General features: G+C 48.1%; 1 protein-coding gene across 1 annotated transcript in view; it reads right to left on the bottom strand.

Annotated features, from left to right (window-relative positions):
• Positions 1–6,233, bottom strand: part of CAMKK1 (calcium/calmodulin-dependent protein kinase kinase 1, alpha) — a 103,280-nt gene extending 97,047 nt beyond the window's left edge. The window contains exon 1 of the mRNA XM_015407976.1: positions 5,793–6,233. Coding sequence (XP_015263462.1) covers positions 5,793–6,233 — 441 coding nt within the window. The remainder of the gene's footprint in view (positions 1–5,792) is intronic.
• Between the last annotated feature and the right edge of the window lie 14,046 nt (positions 6,234–20,279).

Genomic DNA, 20,279 nt, shown 5'->3' with positions numbered 1-20,279 from the left:
GACCTTGGGTAAGTCATTCTACCTCAGCCTAACTTAGCTCACAAGGCCACTGTAAGGATAAAATGGAGGAAGGGAACAATTGTGTATGCCACTCTGAATCTCTTTGGAGGACAGGGATGATAAAAACGTGACAGAAGACAGGTAGCCAGGGCCAAATTAAGGCCAACTGATGCCCTAAACACAGTCCAACTATGGTGCCCCGTGCCCTTCCATTGCTTAACTGCCAAGACATTAGGCTTATAATGCATGGGTGTTTTCCCTCGCTTTCACTGTGCATGCCCACTGTGTTTTCTTTATTATTCTGCATTGATTTTCCTCCCTTCAGAGCTCAGTTCGCTTTCTGGTTGCTGTTTCTCTGGGTTTTCTGAGAGTGCTTTTGTGCCAATTTTCCTCTTGTTTAACTTCCAAGCCAAAGGTAATTCAAAAGCATACGGATTCCCTTGAATTTTCCACCCACCCTTTTGCTGCCCCTCGAAAGTCACTTCTCCACTCACTCTGAGGTTGCTTCCTCCACTCTGCAACTTTCACCATCCTCCCCCTTCATCGGTGTACAAGCACCATTTCCCCCTCATTTTTAAATTTTCATTTTTTTTGACAAGCCGCATGATTCTAGTGATATGAGACTATTACTAGTCTCTGATCGTTGAATAAAAAAATTTAAATTACAGGGGGAAGTTTAAAAGGAGCTGAGTGAGGTTTAGTTCCCTTTTGAAAGGAAGATTGGAGAGGAAGCAAACAGCAGTGTCTCCAGTGCAAAAAAAAAAAAGGGATTTCAGTGCTGCATGCAAACAAAATAAAGGGGGTGGGATCTCAGTGCAGAATGACACTGGGATGGGAAGCCTAAAGCTTTGAAAACATTTTTCCCTTTCATGCTTTAGTGAACAATTTTTTTTGGGGGGGGGGGCCTTTGGCAGTCTCTGGAAGCCTAACATTAAAATGGTTGCTGAACCACATAGACTTTTTGCAAACCACCAAACTTAAGAATCATTTTGGGATCTATCCATTTGGGGGACAGAGTGCAAGCCACACAGGACAGACTCTAAAAAACTGCCAAGATCATGACTAGCATGCAGGATCTAATTAGAAAATCACAAAGAAAAAACCAGCAAGGAAGGGCAGGAAATTAGCGTTACTACGCAGCTGCACAGGGTCATTGGCCAAAATACCCTCCCATTTTTTCCAATTCAGTGGCACACGACTAAAAAAGCTCACCAGAGCTTCTGCCAGAGAACTCCTCCATCATACAAATTGTAGCATGGCGGGGGTTCAACTAACTTTGCACCAGCGTACACACACGTTGCCAACAATCACAGCTTGCTTGCACACACACACACACTCATGTTGATCACTGCTTGCGATGCCAGTGTCGGTGAGTTCTACCATGCATTCTCAACATGTTCCCCTATATTATGAGATTGTGTGACTCCCATTTTTCACAGTGGCCAATAACACAGTAGAGAATCCCCTAGTGCTCAGCAAAATGGAAAATGGCTTAGCAGCTGCTTGTCAGTTTCAGAAAAAAGTCTGGTCAGTTTCAATAGTGGGTTTCCCCCCTTTCTTTTCTGTTTTCCCCCTTTCCTTTCTGTTCCCGTTCATTCAATGAACACTAAAATGCATGCACAAAACCTGAACATCAAGGATTTAAATGGAAGGCGCTTGCTGCTGGATGGTACTGTGCAGCTGCAATACAGCAATTGCGTAATTAAAAAAAAACAAACTTTGGATGCCACCCCCATGCCCCCCTTCCCTTGATGCCCTAAGCATGTGCTTATTTTGCTTAATGGTTAATCTAGGGCTGCAGGTATCCATCATTTATCTCCCCCCCTCCTTTCAAGAGCTACAACAGAGCAGGAGGCAGTTTTGGCTTGTGAAACTGTGTGGGGATGAAAGAGTTAAACTCCCTCTCCTCTCCCCACAAAGCCCTAAACCTGAACCTCAATAAGCGCCCCACACAGCCATCATCAAGCTTTAAAAGACACCGAGAGAATGTGATCATGAATCACCAAGCATCTGTTTTGAGCACGACTGACAGCATTTGATTGACACGATCTATTTTTATGCCATCCCGCCAACAAAAAAAATTTCCTGAGGTACTTTCCAATTTGTCAATATTTCACAAAAATGCTATACATTTTACAATAAAAATCTAATTGCAATAAAGCGGCTAAAAGGTAGACTGAAAGACCTATAGCAGCAGGGGCAGATTGGCCATTACAGACATTAGGATGTATCCAGGTGACAGAGAGCAGTCTGCCTAGAGAAAATGGCCGCTTTGGAAGGTGGACTCTATGGTATTATACCCCACCAAAGTCCCCCCCCCTCAAACCCTGCCCTCCTCAGACTACTCCCAAAATTGCCTGGTATTCCCAACCCAGAGATGGTAACCCTACCTGGCAGGCCTCCCCTCCGCGATGTTTGAGGGCAGATTCAAAAGGATCCCTACTGGATATAGACTTTGTCGTTGCGGCTCAGGAGAGATAGAAACTATTGAGCACATGATGCTCAGATGTAACTGGTATAACAAGATCCGTGACAAATATATGACTCCTCTTATAACAGATATGGTGGGACAATCAGGTGCTGAGCAGTGTAACCGACTGTTAATTGATGGGAACTAGACAATTACCAAAACTGTGGCAAAATTTTGGGTAGCATGCTACTGCATCCGAAATACACGACCAAATATATAATAATAGTTGCCTAAGAGTCTCTGTTTTATGTTCTTCTTTGACTTTATTACGCTCAACTGTATTTTTATAGAGTTGTATTTTACTGTCCTAAATTCAGTTATATGAATATTATGAATGTTATATTTAAGCATGTGTGTTCTATGGCTTGTTGCCATAATAAATGCCTGACTGACTGACGGACTGCCTGACTACCTGGCGGGCCAATGGCCTCCCTCACATACCTGGGAGTCCCAGAGCATTGCCCCCAATGTGAGGATGTCATTTCTGGGTGTGTATCAGAAGGGTTGCCACAGTATCAAAGTGACAACGATTCTCCCCCACTTTTCCCCACTGGTGTGGGACTACAGCTGCCAGTTCTGGGTTGGGAAATACCTGGAGATTCTGGGGGTGGAGCTTGGGGAGGGCGGGGTTTGGGGAGGGGAGGGACCTCAGCAGAGTATAATGCCACAGAGCCCACCACCCAAATCAGTGATCTTCTCTCAGGGGAACTGATCTTGGTTGTCTGAAGATCAACTGTAATAGCAGGAGATCTCCGGGGGCTACCTGGAGGTTGGCAACCTTCCCCTCCATTTTCTTTTGCCCAGCCTGGCTGTACTAGTATACTCATCTGGGGGGGAGGAAAGCCCCATTAGGGGCTGTAAAAGGTGGAAGGATGGAGAACTTAGCTGCACCATTTCGAAGGCAAAGTTTAGCCCAATCCCCACCCTGTACTGGATGTGGGCAAAATATTCACATAAATGCTCTGCCTGTCGCCACTTCAGTTTTCTCCTTCTTCTTCTTCTTTTTAAAAAACAGCAATTTTATTAGGATATATTAATAGGTCAAACAAATATCACATTACTAAATATCATATATCCTTTTCTCCTATTTCCCCACCCCTTCTGACTTCCCACAGTGCTCCAACCTCCAGCCCATATCTTGTATTCCCCTCTTTTCTCTTTTACTCGTTAATCAAATTCTATAGGTAACATATCCTTTAACTAATATTCTTATACGTTTACACTTCTTCTAAAGTCAATCTCTTTTCAATAATTTTCAAAGTTTTCTCCTTCTGAACCAAGATCGTTTTCTTTTTGATCCCATTTTAATTTGAGAGTCGGGCCCTGCGTGGAAGCAACCGGAAACTCACTTCTGCAGCTGCAGGGTGGAAAACGGCAGGCTCTGCAGTCTAAGGTGCCTTAGGGTTCATGCATTTGCACGCACGTCCAGAAGAGACAAGAATCGTCCACTCAGTACGAGAAGAGGGGCTGTGGCTCAGTGGTCATGCATCTGCTTGGTATGCAGGTTAAATCCCCAGCGTCCCCAGTTAAAGGGATCGGGAAACAGGTAGCACAAACTAGCTCCGCCTGAGACTGCCGAGAGCTGCTGCCAGTGTAAGTGGACTGTGGAGTTCTCCACACAGACAGCATAGATCTCCCCCCCCTGCCCCCGCATTATCAAATTATACTGGTAATCTATATTAATTAAGTTCTCTGGCAACCAGTGGGGGGCTCAGGGGTGTGTGTATGGAGACAGTCATCACTTGTCAAATTGTTAACAGCTATTAATACTAGGGCTGCCTCCCACCCTTCATGCTTCGGTCCCCACCGCTGCTCGAACGGGCAGCAGGACGGAAGGTTGTGTGATGTCATTTCCAGATGAAAAACTGGAAGTGAGTTCATGGTGTCACATAACGCTCTAGGGATCCCCTGCTCTCTTTGGTTTTTACCACTGAGATCAGTGCTGTGCAACGGGGTGATTGTCGCTTCCGTTTTTCCCAGCCAAAAAGCTGGCACAGGACACCCTTCCCCATTCCATTTGCTCTTGCAGCTCATCAGAGCAACCACACTGGCCAAGGGATGAAAAACCTTTGACGAAATGATTGATGTTGCCTTTCTGAAAGAACATGAAAAATATCTGGTCACAACTGGCCTGCGGAAATGGTTTTTCCCTCTAGGTCCCAACTAAGATCTAGGCCCTAGGGCATTCGAAAAGGTAGATTTCAACATCAGCAGGGTAGAATGTGGATTTTTGAAAATTAATCTGCTGCACTCTACTAAGGCTGCTTCCACATGGAAGGTTTGCCCTGGTTTCGTCTCTACACTGCAGAGGGATTTTGACAATGCAGTTCTTGACAGACCAATGTTCTGTTTCAGTATAAAGCAGCTTCATATGTTGAGATTCCAAGAGCCTCTGGGACGAGAAATGATCTCCGAACTTGTCTAGCATTCCACCCAGGGGACATTTCGTAGAAAAGAGGTTCAGGAGCTCATTTGCATAACTCATTTGCATATGCCACACCCCCTGGCAAAGGGCATGCATGCAAGCATGCCTGGGTTCCCTGCCTGATCTTCTCCAGGTGCCCCGTGACTGCGGGGCACCTGGAGAAAATCGGGCAGGGAACCCAGGAATGTTTAAAATGCCTTTCTTTCCCTTCCCCATTTGGAGAAGGGAAAGAAAGGTATTTAAATCCCCCCAGGCTGGGGGGGGGGCCTCTGCAGGCCTTCCCTGGCCCGTCCGCCTGGATGGGAGGGCCAGGAAATGCGGGGGGGGGGTTGCTCCTGGGCTCCTTACTGCCGGAGCGCCGTTCCGGCGCATTTCAACAGAAAAGGACCCCTTATTCCACCACAAAATTGGTTAACAAAGCATTCCTCCAAGGCAGAAACGGAACAATCATTTACCAATCGTTTAAGAAGATTACCAAGAAACCAGGGATCAGGAAATAGGGTCTGCCCTTTCTACTCCTGGACAGCTTCTCCTACAGAGCCAGATGGAATAGCAGTTCGAGCATCATTCTAAGAGCAGGATGTCTCCAAGGCAGCACGTATATCTACGATGTGCATACAGGCACTGAGTACATATGAAAATGAACCCTGAAAAACCCAGTGGTCAGTTCTTACATTCCGAAGTTGTACATGCATGGTAAATACATAGCTGGCCCCCATTCACACAACAGAGGGACCACACATATTGGGAGGATTGTGGGCAGCGCATGCACCCATCACCCGAGTCTGGCAGACTCCCCGTGTGCATGATTTGAACATCCAAAAAGATCTTTTCAGGTTGATATTTCTGTTCGCGACAACAGCGGGCCACCATCAAAAGTGGACGGCAAACACCTACCGCAGCGTCAGAGATGGAGACTCGATGGGACTCTATAGTTGGTCTCCTCAGGATCCGCGGCGAAGGCCCGGTGGCATAGGGGCCAAAGCCTTGAGGGTCAGTAGAACTCAAGTAATTTCCAGCAGGCCTCTCTTGAAGAGAGTACTTCCTACCCGACAGAATGGGCCTCGTTGGCACTCTCTTGGGTGCCGTCAGTTCGTGAGCCCCATCCAGTTCTTCAGATGATCCCAGTTCAATGCTGACCCCGTTCCTTTGGTTGTTAGCAGCGTACTTAGAACACACAGTTTCATTCTCTTTTACCATTTCCTGACCGTTCTGGGTCACGACGTCAGGGCCCACGGCAACATCAATAGCAGCTACTCTTTCGGCAAGTTCTGTCTGGGTATCCTTACAGTACATCTCTGGGCTTCTGCCTGTGGGGTCAGCCAGGGAATCTCCCATCTTTGACTCTTCTTTGCTTTCAGAGTTTCTCAAATTACGATGCAGGCTGTTCCGCTTTCAAAGCTCATGGGAAAGCATGGGGAGCAGAGACTCTGCCAGCATGAATTCCTGGAAAGAATCACAACAAGGAAGAGTTAAGCAATTTTTTCAAGGACTAGCCAATGTGTTCAAGCTGTACCTTATCTTTTCATTATCAAAACTGCTTCTCGTCAGATTTCAGGAGCTCGGCAGGGTCAGCCCTGGTTAGTACTCGGATGGGAGAACACCAAGGAAGTCCAGTCTTATATTTTAAAACCTCTTCATTATGTTGTATGCGAATTTACTACTCACCCTCTATCTATATGTATGGACTGGTAATTTCCACGTCAGTGTATCTGAAGAAGTGTGTGTGCACACAAAGCTTATACCTTGGATAAAACTCTGTTGGTCTTAAAGATGCCACTGGACTTCAACTTTGTTCTACTGCTTCCATATTCATTAGCTTCTGTAAGCTCAGACTAAAGGACCTGTCAGCAGACCCCTCTGGTTTTTGTATGAACACATGAAGAGCCATGCAGGATTAGACTGAGTGTCCATTTTGTTCACCAACCTGTTTTCAGTAGTGGTCAGCCAGATGTTTCAGGGAAGTCCAGAAGCTTTCTTTGACCTTGCCCACAATTTTTAGTACCCAGAGATAGACTAACTTTCATACACAGCTAGCCCAACATGGAATTCACTGCCACAGGAAGCGGCGGCGGCTACAAGCATGGATGGCTTCAAAAGGGAATTAGATAAGCATATGGAGCAGAGGTCCATCGGTGGCTATTAGCCACAAGGCATAGATAGGGGCTCTGGGGCAAGTGATGCTCTGTCTTCTTGGTGCTTGGGGGGGCCAACAGTGGGAGGGCTTCTAATGTCCTGGCCCCACTGGTGGACCTCCTGATGGCACCTGGTATTTCTGGCCACTGTGTGATACAGAGTGTTAGACTGGACGGGCCTTTGGCCTGATCCAGCATTGGCGTCTCTTATGTTCTTATGTTCTTAATCTCGTCAGATTTCAGAAGCTAAGCAAGGTCAGCCCTGATTAGTACTTGGATGAGAGTATACCAAGGAAGTCCAGGCTCGCTACACAGAGGCAGGCAAGGGCAAACCACCTCTGTTCCTCTCTTGCCTTGAAAACTCTACGGGGTTGCCATAAATCGGTTGTGACTGGATGGCACTTTCCTCCATCAAAACAGATACAGTCATCCATCAGTCATGCCTGGATTGAGCTAGTTTCAGTTGACAATCCACTCCCACATAATATTTGTATTGAATTTTAATTGTCGTTTGCATTAGATTTTGATCCCTATCAGAACAGGAAAAGAAAATCAAACAAAAACAACTGTTTTTTCCCCCTAAAGGCTGGGCAAAAAGAAAAGACTGATCCCCAATCCACTTTGAGAAGCCAGAGAGGCACAATACAGTAAAAGAAATCATTAACGCAAGAACCTTGCAGGGACAAAGTGTAAAACTCATCTAGTCCAGTTAAAAATCATCTAGTCCAGTTAAAAATCATCTGGTTCAGACCATGGCCAGCCAGATATTCCCAGGCAGTTCACAAGCAGGGCATGAACACAAAAGCAAACCCCCCCCCCAGTTCTTCCTTGGCAGCAACTGATATTCTGAGGTAGACTGCCTCTGAACATTGGAGGGTCCATTTAGCCATCACAGCTAATAGATCTATCCCTCTTTGAACTGGTCTTCTCCCTTTCCAAAGCCATTTCCAAACCACTCTCAGACCTGCAAGACTTGCTTACCTTCCACAGAGTTTACAAAGCTGAATGGTTCAGTTTGGCCAGATGTTTGGGGCTGGTCTGACAGTGGCATGGTGCCGAGTCATATATCTTAATATTTTATATGTATTATTTGATTTTTTTGGTTGGTTTTTAACATACTTGTTATGATGTTGTTTTCAGTGGTATAAGTCACTGCAAAACCCTCCGGGTCAGCAGAGACTAAAAAATCTAACAAGCAAATAAATGAATGAATAAATCTGTGCTTGTGGCAATTGCCATGTTCTGTGGCAGAGAATCCCACAAATTAGGGGGCGGTCACACACATGAGATAAAGCAGGGGGGGAAGCGAGGATATTTCCTCCGGAGGCATTTGATCCACAGTTGCGCGATCACACAGTCCTTGGGAGCGGCGAACACAGCCCGCCACTGCGTGGTCAGACGCAACTGCGGGTGAGTTGGTTTCCCCCCCCCCAAGATTGGTGCAGTGGTTAAGTGCGCGGACTCTAATCTGGGAGAACCGGGTTTGATTCCCCACTCCTCCACTTGCACCTGGCTGGATGACCTTGGGCAAGCCACAGTTCTGATAAGAGCTGTTCTTGAAAAAGAGTAGTTTCTGTCAGAGCTCTCTCAGCCCCACCCACCTCACAGGGTGTCTGTTGTGGGGAGGGGAAGGGAAAGGAGTTTGTAAGCCGCTCTGAGACTCCGAGTGAAGGGCGGGGTATAAATCCAATCTCCTCTTCTTCTTTCCCCCCTGTTTATTTTCTGATGTGCTTAAATGACAAATCGATGAATCGCATCTCCGCACTGAGGGGTCCCTGTGGAGTTTGCGATGATGCGCATACTGCGAAGGGGAAAAAACCAACGGCACGGAGTCGGGATGGCCTGATCAGACCACCCCGACGCCATGAAAGCGCACTGGAGCGATCAGACATGGGAAAGTCCGTCCGTGGCTCATCACAACCCATTTACTACCGGATTTCCCCCGGTGTCTTTTTACTTCGCTTCTGCAGCAGAGCAGAACGGGTTGCCAACGGCTGCGGGGTGCTTCCCAGACGTTCGTGTCTGATCGTGCCTTTTAAATCCGCCTGGCATTTGCACCTATGGCGGGTCTAATTGTGAGTATGATCGCGCCCTTAGTTACAGTGCTATGCGAAGGATTTCAGGGAGGCTGCTAAAAGCAGCTTGCTGGAAAGGAACATTCCCGCCCCCCAAAACACATTTAGTGTACATATCAGCTTTTCTGGCTCCCTGCAACCTTGTCATTTTGAGTTGTGGATGTCATAGTAGGACGGAAGGAACATTTAGATTTCAAATACGACTATGGGTCTCAAACATAAACAACAGCTAACATTTTGTTCTATTTATATAACAAGATGCCTCAGATGTTACATAATCATTGTGCTTCTGTTCTCTGGTCTCTGTTTCCCTCTCTTATGCCTTTATTCCCTTCATCTGCGTCTATTATGTTACATGGGGGCCTAACACAGCAGAACTCATAATTCAATATGAAACTTAAGCAAGCTTGGACCTGGATCCTTGACCATTTCTAAGTTAGTCTGCGGGCCACGGTGGCTCAAGTGGTGAAGATGCTGAACTGCAGACTGGAAGCAGTTCGAGACCTGAGTGCTGCACAGCGGAGTGAGCTCCTGTCTCTGGCCCCAACTCCTGGCCAACCTAGCAGTTTGAAAGCAAGAAATTGCAAGTAGATAAATAGGTACCACTTCGGTGGGAAGGTAACAGCGTTCTGTGTGCCTCGGCATCTAGTCGGAAATGTCCTTGGACAGTGCTGGCTCTTCAGCTTGGAAACGGAGATGCCTAGAGTTGGATTTGACTGGCTTTCGAGCTGAACTGCAGGCTGTGGAAGGTCAGTAGTTCAAGACCCGGGTGCCACATGATGGAGTGAGCTCTCATCTCTAGTTCCAGCTCCTGCCAACCTAGCAGTTCAAAAGCAAGAAATTGCAAGTAGATCAATAGGTACCACTTCAGTGGGAAGGTAACAGCGTTCCGTGCGCCTTGGTGTTTAGTCATGCCGGCCACGTGACCACGGAAATGTCTTCGGACAGCACTAGCTCTTCAGCTTTGAAACGGAGATGAGCACCGCAACACTAGAGTCGGATTCGACTGGCTTTCGAGCAAGGGAAACCTTTACCTTTACCTAAGTTAGTCTCACCAACAGTCCAGTGGGCTTGCGCTTCAATACGTGGAGGGGTCACCAACGTGGTGCCTGTGAGTGCCATTACGCCCACTGACACATTTTCTGGCACCCCTAAGTGTTTTAAACAAGTGGGTGGGGCCAGACAGGGCTTTTGCCCAGCAAGGCTTCTGATTGGCCATTGGAGATTTGAGTGGCTGTGCAGATTTTTTTAAAATGCTGCTTTGGCAGCAGCTGCCAGCACAGCAAAGGATCTACACTGTGTTACTGAAGTTAAGTTGTGGCAATCATTTTTTGGCTGGCTCCACCTCCTAGGGTTGCCAGCTGCAGGTTGGGAAATAACTGGAGAATTTGGGGGTGAAGCCTGAGGAGGGCAGGATTTGGGGAGGGGAGGGACTTCAGTGGGGTACAATGCTATAGAGTCCCACCCTCCAAAGCGGTCTTTTCCTCCAGGTGAACTGATCTTTGTCTCCTGAAGATCAGTTGTAATCCTGGGAGATCTCCAACCACCACCTGGAGGTTGGCAACCCAACCGTCTTCTGCGGCAGACATTTTGTTGCTACACCCACTTGTACCATGTCAGAATTCCAATTCTCTTTGCCCTTTGAGAGCCAGTTTGGTGTAGTAGCTAAGTGCGCGGACTCTAATCTGGGAGAACCGGGTTTGATTCCCCACTCCTCCACTTGCACCTGCTGATGTGACCTTGGGTCAGTCACAAGCTCTGGCACAGCTGTCCTTGAAAAAGAGCAGTTTGTGTCAGAGTTCTCTCAGCCCCACCCACCTCACAGGGTGTCTGTTGTGGGGAGGGGAAGGGAAGGGAAAGGAGTTTGTAAGCCGCTCTGAGTCCCCAAGTGAGGGGCGGGGTATAAATCCAATCTCCTCCTCCTCCTCCTCCTCCTCCTCCTCTTCTTCTTCTTCTTCTTCTTCTTCTTCTTCTTCTTCTGCTGCTATATGCAAGAGCATGCAAAATATATCTGCTATGTTTGCCAACTTTGGCAGCCCTCGTAAGGGCAGAAAAGGGAGATATAAATTTTGCAAATAAACAAACTCTGGGTTGGGAAATTCTTGCATATTGGGGGGGGGGGGTTGTTCAAGGGGTAGAATGCCAAAGAGTCCATCCCACAAAGCAGCCATTTTCTCCAGGGGAACTGATGTTTGTAGTCCGGAGATCAGTTCTAGTTCTGGAGGATCCCTAGGCCCTGTTGACAACTCTAGAGGCAACCCCAATTCCTAGTCTCTCAGTGCTGCATTTCATATTAATTGAAGCTTCCAAAACTGTGGGTTTTGAATCCATGTGCTTGTTTATAAACATAAATGCTTGGGAGGATCCGATCACCAGCAGGTGGCTCAGCAACTAACATGTGCCAAGCGGCCCATCAGAAACTGGCCAGTGGTCTACAACATAAGCCTCTCTTCAGTTTAGAAGATCAGTACAAGTCCTTCAGAAAAACAAGCTCACAAATAGTATTTAACACCTGATCTGAAAGGAACTGGGAAAGGTTTTCGTGGAGAAGAATGAACAAAGGTTGGCCGGCCCTCTTGCACTGACTAGGCAAGAGGTATTTAAGCTAGGGAGGAGACCGAAGACCATTTCCGAATCTAGCTCTCAAAGCACAAGTCTTTGCAAACTGGGTGAAAAGATACTTCTGCTTCTAACATCCCAGTCAACAGGCAGTTCTATTTTTAAATGAAAGCAAAGGAAATGAGCATGAAGAATTGTTAAGTGGAAGAGGGCAGCCTCCCCTGAAGAAAACAAAAAAAATAACAGAACTTGCTTGCATTACAAAACCAATGTGCAATGGCCAATAATTTCGTTTTGATGGGGAGGTCTGACAAAAACACTGGCGGCCATGAACCAACCACTCTTTGTAAAGGTGATTTCTTGGTCACAGTCAGAAGACATGGATAGGGCTACCCAGTTGCCCACTGTGCTGCTCTGTGGAGTAGAGAAAGCAAAATGAGACCAAAAATTGGCACCACATGACACCACGATGCCACTCCTGGTTCACAGTAGTGCATGATGCTCTAGCAATTTCCCAGATCTCTATAGTAGAAACCATAGATCCAGGAAATTCCTAGAGCATCACCGATGCTGTGATGTTTCAAACCTGGAAGTGACATCCCAGCATCATGTGGTGTGGATTTCTTTTTAAGTCCCTGCTTGCTCATTGCTCTCAGGAGTTGTCAGTAGCTCAGTAGTAGAATGCCTGCTTTTCATGTGGAAGATCTCAGGTTCGGTACCTGGCATCTCCAGTTAAAAAATTAGGGGATATGGAAGACTTCTCCCAGAGACCTTGAGAGCCTTTGCCAGTCAGAATAGACAATACTGACTTTGGTTTGCCTTGGTACAAGGTAGCTTCTTATGTTCTTGCTGAAGAGAGGGCTTGTGGTTCATAGGCAGAGCATCTGCATTGCTTGCAGATTGTCCCAGCTTCTATCCCAACAACTCCAGTTAAAAGGCTCTGGGAGTAGGTGACGTGAAAAACCTTTACCGTTGGATCAACAACTAAGCTTTGCTCTAGTACTAAATTCATGTCATCTTGGGGCAAATCCACGAATCATTAGTTCCTTAACACAGCAAAATATAAGGGAATGTCTTGAAATGGTAAATGTGATCACTATAATCTCTTGGCACAAGTTCTGGAGAAAAGGGGTTCCCCCCCCTTTACATTTGCATTAAACTGCACAGTGTGATGCCCGTCTTCAAAGCGAAGCCATTTTCTAAAACTGTTTTTGGACTGCAGGATAGAGGAAGCATCGGGGTTTTTTAAAAAACCCCCACAGAATATAGAAAATGCATCCATCAAAGAAGAATGCTGAGCTAGTGGCCTCCTCCACAACAGACCGATTTTCTGTACACTGCCAATCTGTTTTGTATGGCAGAGCTCTCAGTCCTGCAAGCCCTACCTTCCTTCTGCAGTGGAACACTCCTGTAAGTGTCCAGCCACAAAAACCTGCCCCTCGCTGAAGCTCAGCATGAAACAAACCTTAGAAGGGGGGTGGGGTTAAATTGTTTGGCATGACATTCGTGCATATAGTAGCAGATACTCAAAAGGAAGAGGATTTTATTTCAGTTTGGTGTACTGCCAGTTGGTGTAGTGGTTAGGAGCATGGACTGTAATCTAAGAGAACCGGGTTTGAGTCCCCACTCCTCCACATGCAACTGCTGGTGTGACTTTGGGTCAGTCACAGTTCTCTCAGAGCTGTTCTCTCAAAGGCAGTCCTCGAGAGAGCTCTCTCAGCCCCACCTACCTCACAGGGTGTAGGTAAGCCTGTTATGTACACGGACCGCCACCAGGGGTCCGCGGCACAGGCAAGAGCTTGGATCCTAGAGCAACGGAAACTTTGGATCCTGGATCCCCCAGCCCCAACCAATAGTGTAATGTATTCAGCCTGACATGCCCGGACTTGCCCGGGCTGGCCAGGCACAATTCCTATGTAGCTTCAGTCGAAAGCTTCAGTTCAAATAGCCACCTTGGCGGGACATTCAAACCCTCCAATGGGAATGGGGGGGTGCTGGGTGGATATGTATATAGTTGGCCCTGTCGGCCGTTAGAGTTAGTCTTTGTCTGTGTTAAGTACAATAAATGTGTGCTACAGCATGTCGTCGTCTGAGTCCTCCATGCGGCGAACCCAGTACTTTTCAAAGCCACTCTGAGACTCCTTTAGGTAGTGAAAGGCAGGGTATAAATCCAATCGTCATCATCGTCGTCATCTCCTCCTCCTCCTCCTCCTCCTCCTCTTCTTCTATTTCAAGCCCAACCTTTCTGCCAGGATCTCAGTGCAGCAGATATGGCCCTTCCTAATTTATCCTCACAACAACCCTATGAGGCAGATTAGGCCAAAAGACTGTGGCTGGCCAAGGTCACCCAAAGAGCTGTGAGGATTTGACCCCATTTCCCTGATCCTGGTCTGACAGGCTAATTGTTACACATGCATACCAACACGTATGACTGCCTTTATACAGAGTCAGACCTTTGGTCTATTCTGCTAAATACTGTTTGCTTGAACTGGCAGCAGCCCTCTAGGATTTTGTGCAAAAATCTTTCATATCATGTGCTATCTGATCCTCTTCATTGGAGAAGCCTGGGATTGAACCTGGGACCTTCTGCATGCAAAGCAGATGCTCTACCACTAAGCCACGGTCCTCCCTACCAGTGTTCCCTCTAAGCTGAGTTAGTGTGAGCTAGGTCACAGTTTTTTTAGACTCCAGCTCACACTTTTTTGTCTTAGCTCAGGAAGGATGGCTCCAGAACAAACTAATAGATGTAGTAGCCAAATCGCTCGCTCACAACTTTAATGCCACTAGCTCACAAAGTAGAATTTTTGCTCACAAGACTCCACAGTTTAGAGGGAACACTGCTCCCTACGCGACTGATTCAGAATAGGAAGTGCCGATGAATGGGGAACACTTTGCTAACCACCATCATCAACATTAATAAGCGAGTCCATTATTATTGGTAATGCTATCGTCTTCTCCGAGGCCAAAAAAGACATGGTTCCGTCCTCGTGAAGGCAAATCCACTAGGGAGGGAGCCATAAGCCGGTATTTTGAGGTCTTGCCAGAAAGGAAATGAAGCCGTTCCAAAATAATAATAATAAAGAACCCTGCTTCCCCTCTGAGATTCTAGTCCATAATTGCTTACAATTCATCTCCGTCCCTGCAGAGTATCTGTTAAGGAGAAGCCCCCAGAGCGGCGCTAAAAACGGCTGTATTTCCATGCCATTTATTTGCCGTCGTTGCTTGTTAACGCTATGCAGCTGGCTCCATATGACGGATCTATAGGCACACACACACATGCTGCCACTCTGGTTCAAAACCGGGACAGGTCCCAGGTTGGGGGGCTTTGGCAAGATGTTGACCGGCAGGCCCCATCCCCAGTGTGACCGTGAAACAGATTGCGAACGCAGCCACCTGAAGAGCAGCTGGCACTCCCATTCCCCATTGCTTCCTGATCACCTGCCCAAGTGAAGGAGCACCTGGCGCCACTCGGAACTGCAGGTCATGTGACTACCCTGCCCCCCCCCTCTGGTGGGCAGCTGCTCCTAGAAGCCCATGCTGCACAGCCGGGGCTCGTGAGCGGCTGGGGGCAGGCAGCGAGACCTGCTGCCCCTCTGACTACCTGGCAGGGATAAAGCTGAGGAAGAGGAGGACTCGACGCAGGGCTGCCCGCCTGGGGATCTCCCGCTTTTACAACTGCTCTCCAGCTGACAGGGATCAGCTCCCCTGGAGAAAATGGCCACTTTGAAGGGGAGACTCTATGGCATTGTACTCTGCTGAGGCCCCTCCCCTCTCCAAACTCCGCCCTCTCCTGGATCCACCCCCAAAGTCTCCAGGTATTTTCCAACCCAGACCTGGCAACCCTAACTCAATGTCTCCACCTGCAATGGTGGCATGTAGGCCATGGGAGGGAAGGAGGGAGGGGTGGGCAGGCTTAATCCTAATGACAATCTTTGCATTTCAGATAAGCAAACAGACACAAAATCTGAGTTCAGAACGAGTCTCCAAGAAAGAACGTAACTAGAGCCGCCTTTCATGCTAATGTAGTCCCCCACTGTCTTTTCTCAAAGTGCAAGGGTATCGATACATATATATGAGCATTTATATGATGCTTTTCTCCTGGAGGAGGGTGGATTCCAAGCAGTTTACAATACAAAACCACATGTAAACACACATGCTCCCTCTAAACTGTGGAGCCTTGTGAGCAAAAATTCTGAGGAATTTCAGACAGGCGATATATTCCAGTTCAGGAACAGTTCCCAAACGGTTTCTGGTCTGACATTTCAGACAGAACCGTTTTAGAACCGGTTCCCTACTGGAATATATTTGTACTTTCACACACAAACACTTCTGTCCCATTCAGGAAATGGGGCTGAACTGTTTTACCTGTAAACCACTTCCAAGTAGTCTTCAGTTTCTTCTCCCGGATCCAAAATGCTTTTCCCCACCATTTTCCGCCCACACGGGCGATCTCTGGCTTTTTTTTTTTGAACAGTTGCTTTAGAGCGCTATAGCGCTATAACACAACAGCAAAACAGCATTACAGCAACCCCATTGGAATGACTGGAGTGTTGTGTTATAGCGCTATAGCGCTCTAAAGCTAACGTTAAAAAAAAGACGGAGATCTCCCACACGGGCGAAAAACGGCGGGGGAAAAGCAGTGCAGTCTGAAATGGCAAACCACTTCAGATCCAACTGTTTACCGGTACGGGAAAGCCATATGAGAAATGGCAGCCCTATACCGGTTTACTCCACGACAGATCAAAAACGGCTTCAAACCGGCTTAAAAAGGGTAATGTGAAATTCCTTTCTACTTTGTGAGCTACTGGCATTAAAGTTGTGAGTGAGCGATTTGGCTGTTCCATAAACTAGTTTGCTCTGGAGCCCTCCTTCCTGAGCGAAGACAAAAATGTGTGAGCCGAAGGCTAAAAAAAATGTCAGCTAACTCACACTAACTCAGCTTAGAGGGAACACCTGAATTCCAAGTGCAGGGCAGACCTGCCCTCCTCCCCTCGCTCTCTCTCTCACAGTCTCTCTTAGCAGATCTTTCTTCTGGCTCCAGGGTAAAGATTAAAAAGAGGTGCTATCTCTTTCCATCTGACCAGACAGCAGCTGCTCAAGTGCCTCAGAGGCTCAATTTGTATCAGGACCAAGGCACAGGGCAAGGAACTTCAGCCTTTCCCTCCCTGCTGTTTCCTTACCCAAAACAGCCCCTCCGAAGAGTATTATTTGCCCGGGGCTACACGGCAGGAAGCCCAGAGCCTTTTGAGTTTTGCCCTTCAACTTGTACCTCCAGGTCAGTTCAGGATTTAAAAGGTTACGTGCAAGAAAGAAGCCGGCCTAGGGTTGCCAACTTCCAGATGGGCCCTGGATAAGGCTGCCAGGTCCTCCCTGGCCACTGGCAGGGGTTGGGGTGGTGGTGGTTGCCAGATCCATGCTGAGAAACTTCTGGAGATTTGGGGATGGGGCCTAGGGAGAACAGGGACCTCAGCGGGATAAAATGCTACAGAGTCCACCCTCCAAAGCAGGGGTGGCCAAACTGTGGCTCGGGAGCCACACGCGGCTCTTTCACACATATTGTGCGGCTCCCAGGGTGTCTCTTGTGGGGAGGGGAAGGGAAAGGGATTGTAAACCGCTCTGAGACTCCTTTGAGTAGTGAAGGGCGGGGTATAAATCCAATCTCCTCCTCCTCCTCCCTCTTCTTCCTCCTCCTTCCTCTTCTTCCTCCCCTTCCTCCCCTTCCTCCCCTTCCTCCCCTTCCTTCCCTTCCTTCCTTCCTTCCTTTTTGCCTCTCTTTTTGCATCCCTTCCCCTCCCCTCCCTTCCCCATCTATTTGCTTTCTTTGTTTCTCGCTCTCTTTCTCTCTTTCTTTCCACCTCTCTCTTACCTGGCTGCTTCTTGCTCTGACTGAGGGCTGCTGGGAGCAGGTGGTGGGTAGGGTTGCTTACCTTGGTGGCGGTGGAGCCTCGCCAGGCTCCGGGAGCTCTCTGGTGATGTGTGCGCGTGCGCAAACGCCGCACGCGCCACCAGCACATCACAGGAAGTGACGCGCTACGTCGCTCACATTGAGGGCGTAGCCACAATCGTCGGAGTGAAAACCATAGTTTTCCCTCCGACGATCGGGGCCACGCCCCCAATGTGAGCGACGTGGTTGCGTCACCTCTGGTGACGCAGCCACGCTGTGCTTCGGGGGGGGCTGAGTTCCCCCCGGGGCCCGATTCCGCGGCGGCAGAAATCGGGCCTCCAAGGCGGGCGGTTATCCGCCACCCACCCCCACTTGGCAGCCCTAGTGGTGGGGCTTGTTCCATGTGCCTGCCCCCTGGGCTCTTTACTGCCGGAGCTCTGCTCCTGTGCGCTCCTGCAGGAAATGACCCCTGCTAACACCCATAGGACCACTCCCAGATACGGGGTGGCCATTTGGTCTGTTCTAGGATCCAAGCTGGCTATTGTCTCTTGAGCAAAGCTTAACCCTAGTGCTTGACCACGTGTTGGTCCGACCACGTGTGCAATCCGCAGTTAATACATAACACTGCGGTAAGGTAAAGGTTTCCCTTGTTTGAAAGCCAGTCGAATCCGACTCTAGGGATCCGGTGCTCATCTCTGTTTCCAAGCCGAAGAACCAGCGCTGTCCAAAGATGTTTCCGCAGTCATGTGGCCGGCAAGACTAGACGTCGAGGCGCACGGAACGCTGTTACCTTCCCACCAAAGCAGCACCTATTTATCTACTTGCAATTTTTTGCTTTCGAACTGCTAGGTTGGCAGGACCTGGGGCCAGAGACAGGAGCTCACTCTATCATCCAGCACTTGGGTCTTGAACTGCTGAACTACCGACCTTCTGGTCTGCAGTTCAGCATCTTAACCACTTGAGCCACCGCAGCCCCCATAGGGGCTTGCTGCGGCATGGGCCCAAAATCTTGTCAGGCAGCTTCCCAGCACTGCCAGCCCCAGACGTCAGCTCCCAGCTCAAACCAAGCCTGTATGGTTCCTGAGGTTTGTCCAGTCAAATGCATAATCCGATGACAATCTTTGCATTTCAGACAAGCAAACAGACATGATATTACCCAGGATCTGAGCTCAGAATAAGCCTTCAAGAAAGAACATAACTAGAGCCGCCTTTCATATTAGTGTAGCTGGTTGAGGAAGTTAACAGAGAGAAAGAGAACGCACGAATGCACTACAGTTTATCGTTCCATGTTCTAATTACATGATGATGCTCATTTGCATAATCAGATGCAATTACCCTAATTGCATGTATAAGCAATAATCAACCAAAAATTACCCAGAAAAATAGGGGGGGGGGGAATGCATCTCCCAGAAGGAAATTTAACCAACAAAATACATTAAAGAAAAATTTAAACTGTGATTGAAACCAGGTAGCTTTGACAAGACAAAAAACATTCGGGGCAAGAGGGGAAAACCCCCAGAAACACAACTTACCTGTAACATCAACAATTTGCTCCAAGTGGAATATGATTTCTGAAAGGGTGCTAGTCCTCATGAAAATGACTGCAAATGGGCGCACTGAACCTAGAGCCGAGCTCTAGAGCAAGTAGCCAAGCACTGACAAGCACCAGGCAGGCATCCCTGAATTCTGGGCACCAAATGGGGATGCCGGGCCTCTCGTCTCATTGCCCACTGAACTTTGGGTGCCAGCAGGAGGAAACAGGGAGGGGACAAAAATATGTGCCAGCATTGCACTTAGCACGCTCATGACACTTCTGATGAAAAGGGGGCAAATAGTGCCCTCCCCAATTTCCCCCACACAAGCACTATTTGAAACCGGGACTTGCCAGAGACGCAACGCGGAAGGAAAGTGGGAAGCCCCAAGCCAGCTGAATAAGGCCCATGTCCAAGATGGGGCCCCTCCATTGATTTGTGAGCCAAAGGGCAAGATACAAAGAATCCTGAGACCTTGTGCTGGCAGCAAGAAGAAGAAGAAGAAGAGATTGGATTTATACCCCGCCCTTCACTACCCAAAGGTGTCTCAGAGCGGCTTACAAACTCCTTTCCCTTCCCCTCCCCACAACAGACACTCTGTGGGGTGGCTGGGGCTGAGAGAACTCTGACACAAACTGCTCTTTTTCAAGGACAGCTGTGCCAGAGCTTGCAACTGACCCAAGGTCACATCAGCAGGTGCAAGTGGAGGAGTGGGGAATCAAACCCGGTTCTCCCAGATTAGAGTCCGCACACTTAACCACTACACCAAACTGGCATGGGATGGTCTTATAGCTCAAGAGAGAGTACGAAGAGCCTGTTCAGTTGCATATCTTTAAGTTGTACTTTTCTGTGGCCACTGTGTGAAACTGGATGATGGACTAGATGGATCACTGGTAGCACTGTCAGCGCTCCCTTGGCAGATGCCAGAATATTTTGTGGGTGATACCTGGGAAGGCTCTAAGAACTTCTCCCTAAACTCTATGGCAAACCCCACAGAGACATGGAGAAATGCCTAGAGTATCCCTATTGAGGTCACTTCCAGCCATTTTTTCTCTCCCACTCCTCAATTTCTAATGGGTGGGGGGATTGGGAATGAGGTCAGAGGGTTACCCGTTGCAAGAGGACAAATGGAAACCCGACCACTGGCTTCATCTAGCACCTGTTATGCTCTATGATCTAACATCAGACATGAGGTTTTG

The sequence above is a fragment of the Gekko japonicus genome, unplaced genomic scaffold, assembly GCF_001447785.1.
Source record: "Gekko japonicus isolate JY-2015 unplaced genomic scaffold, Gekko_japonicus_V1.1 scaffold1, whole genome shotgun sequence".
Lineage (NCBI taxonomy): Eukaryota > Metazoa > Chordata > Lepidosauria > Squamata > Gekkonidae > Gekko > Gekko japonicus.
The sequence above is the reverse complement of the archived record's forward strand: the minus strand, read 5'-3'. Positions and strand labels throughout refer to the sequence as shown.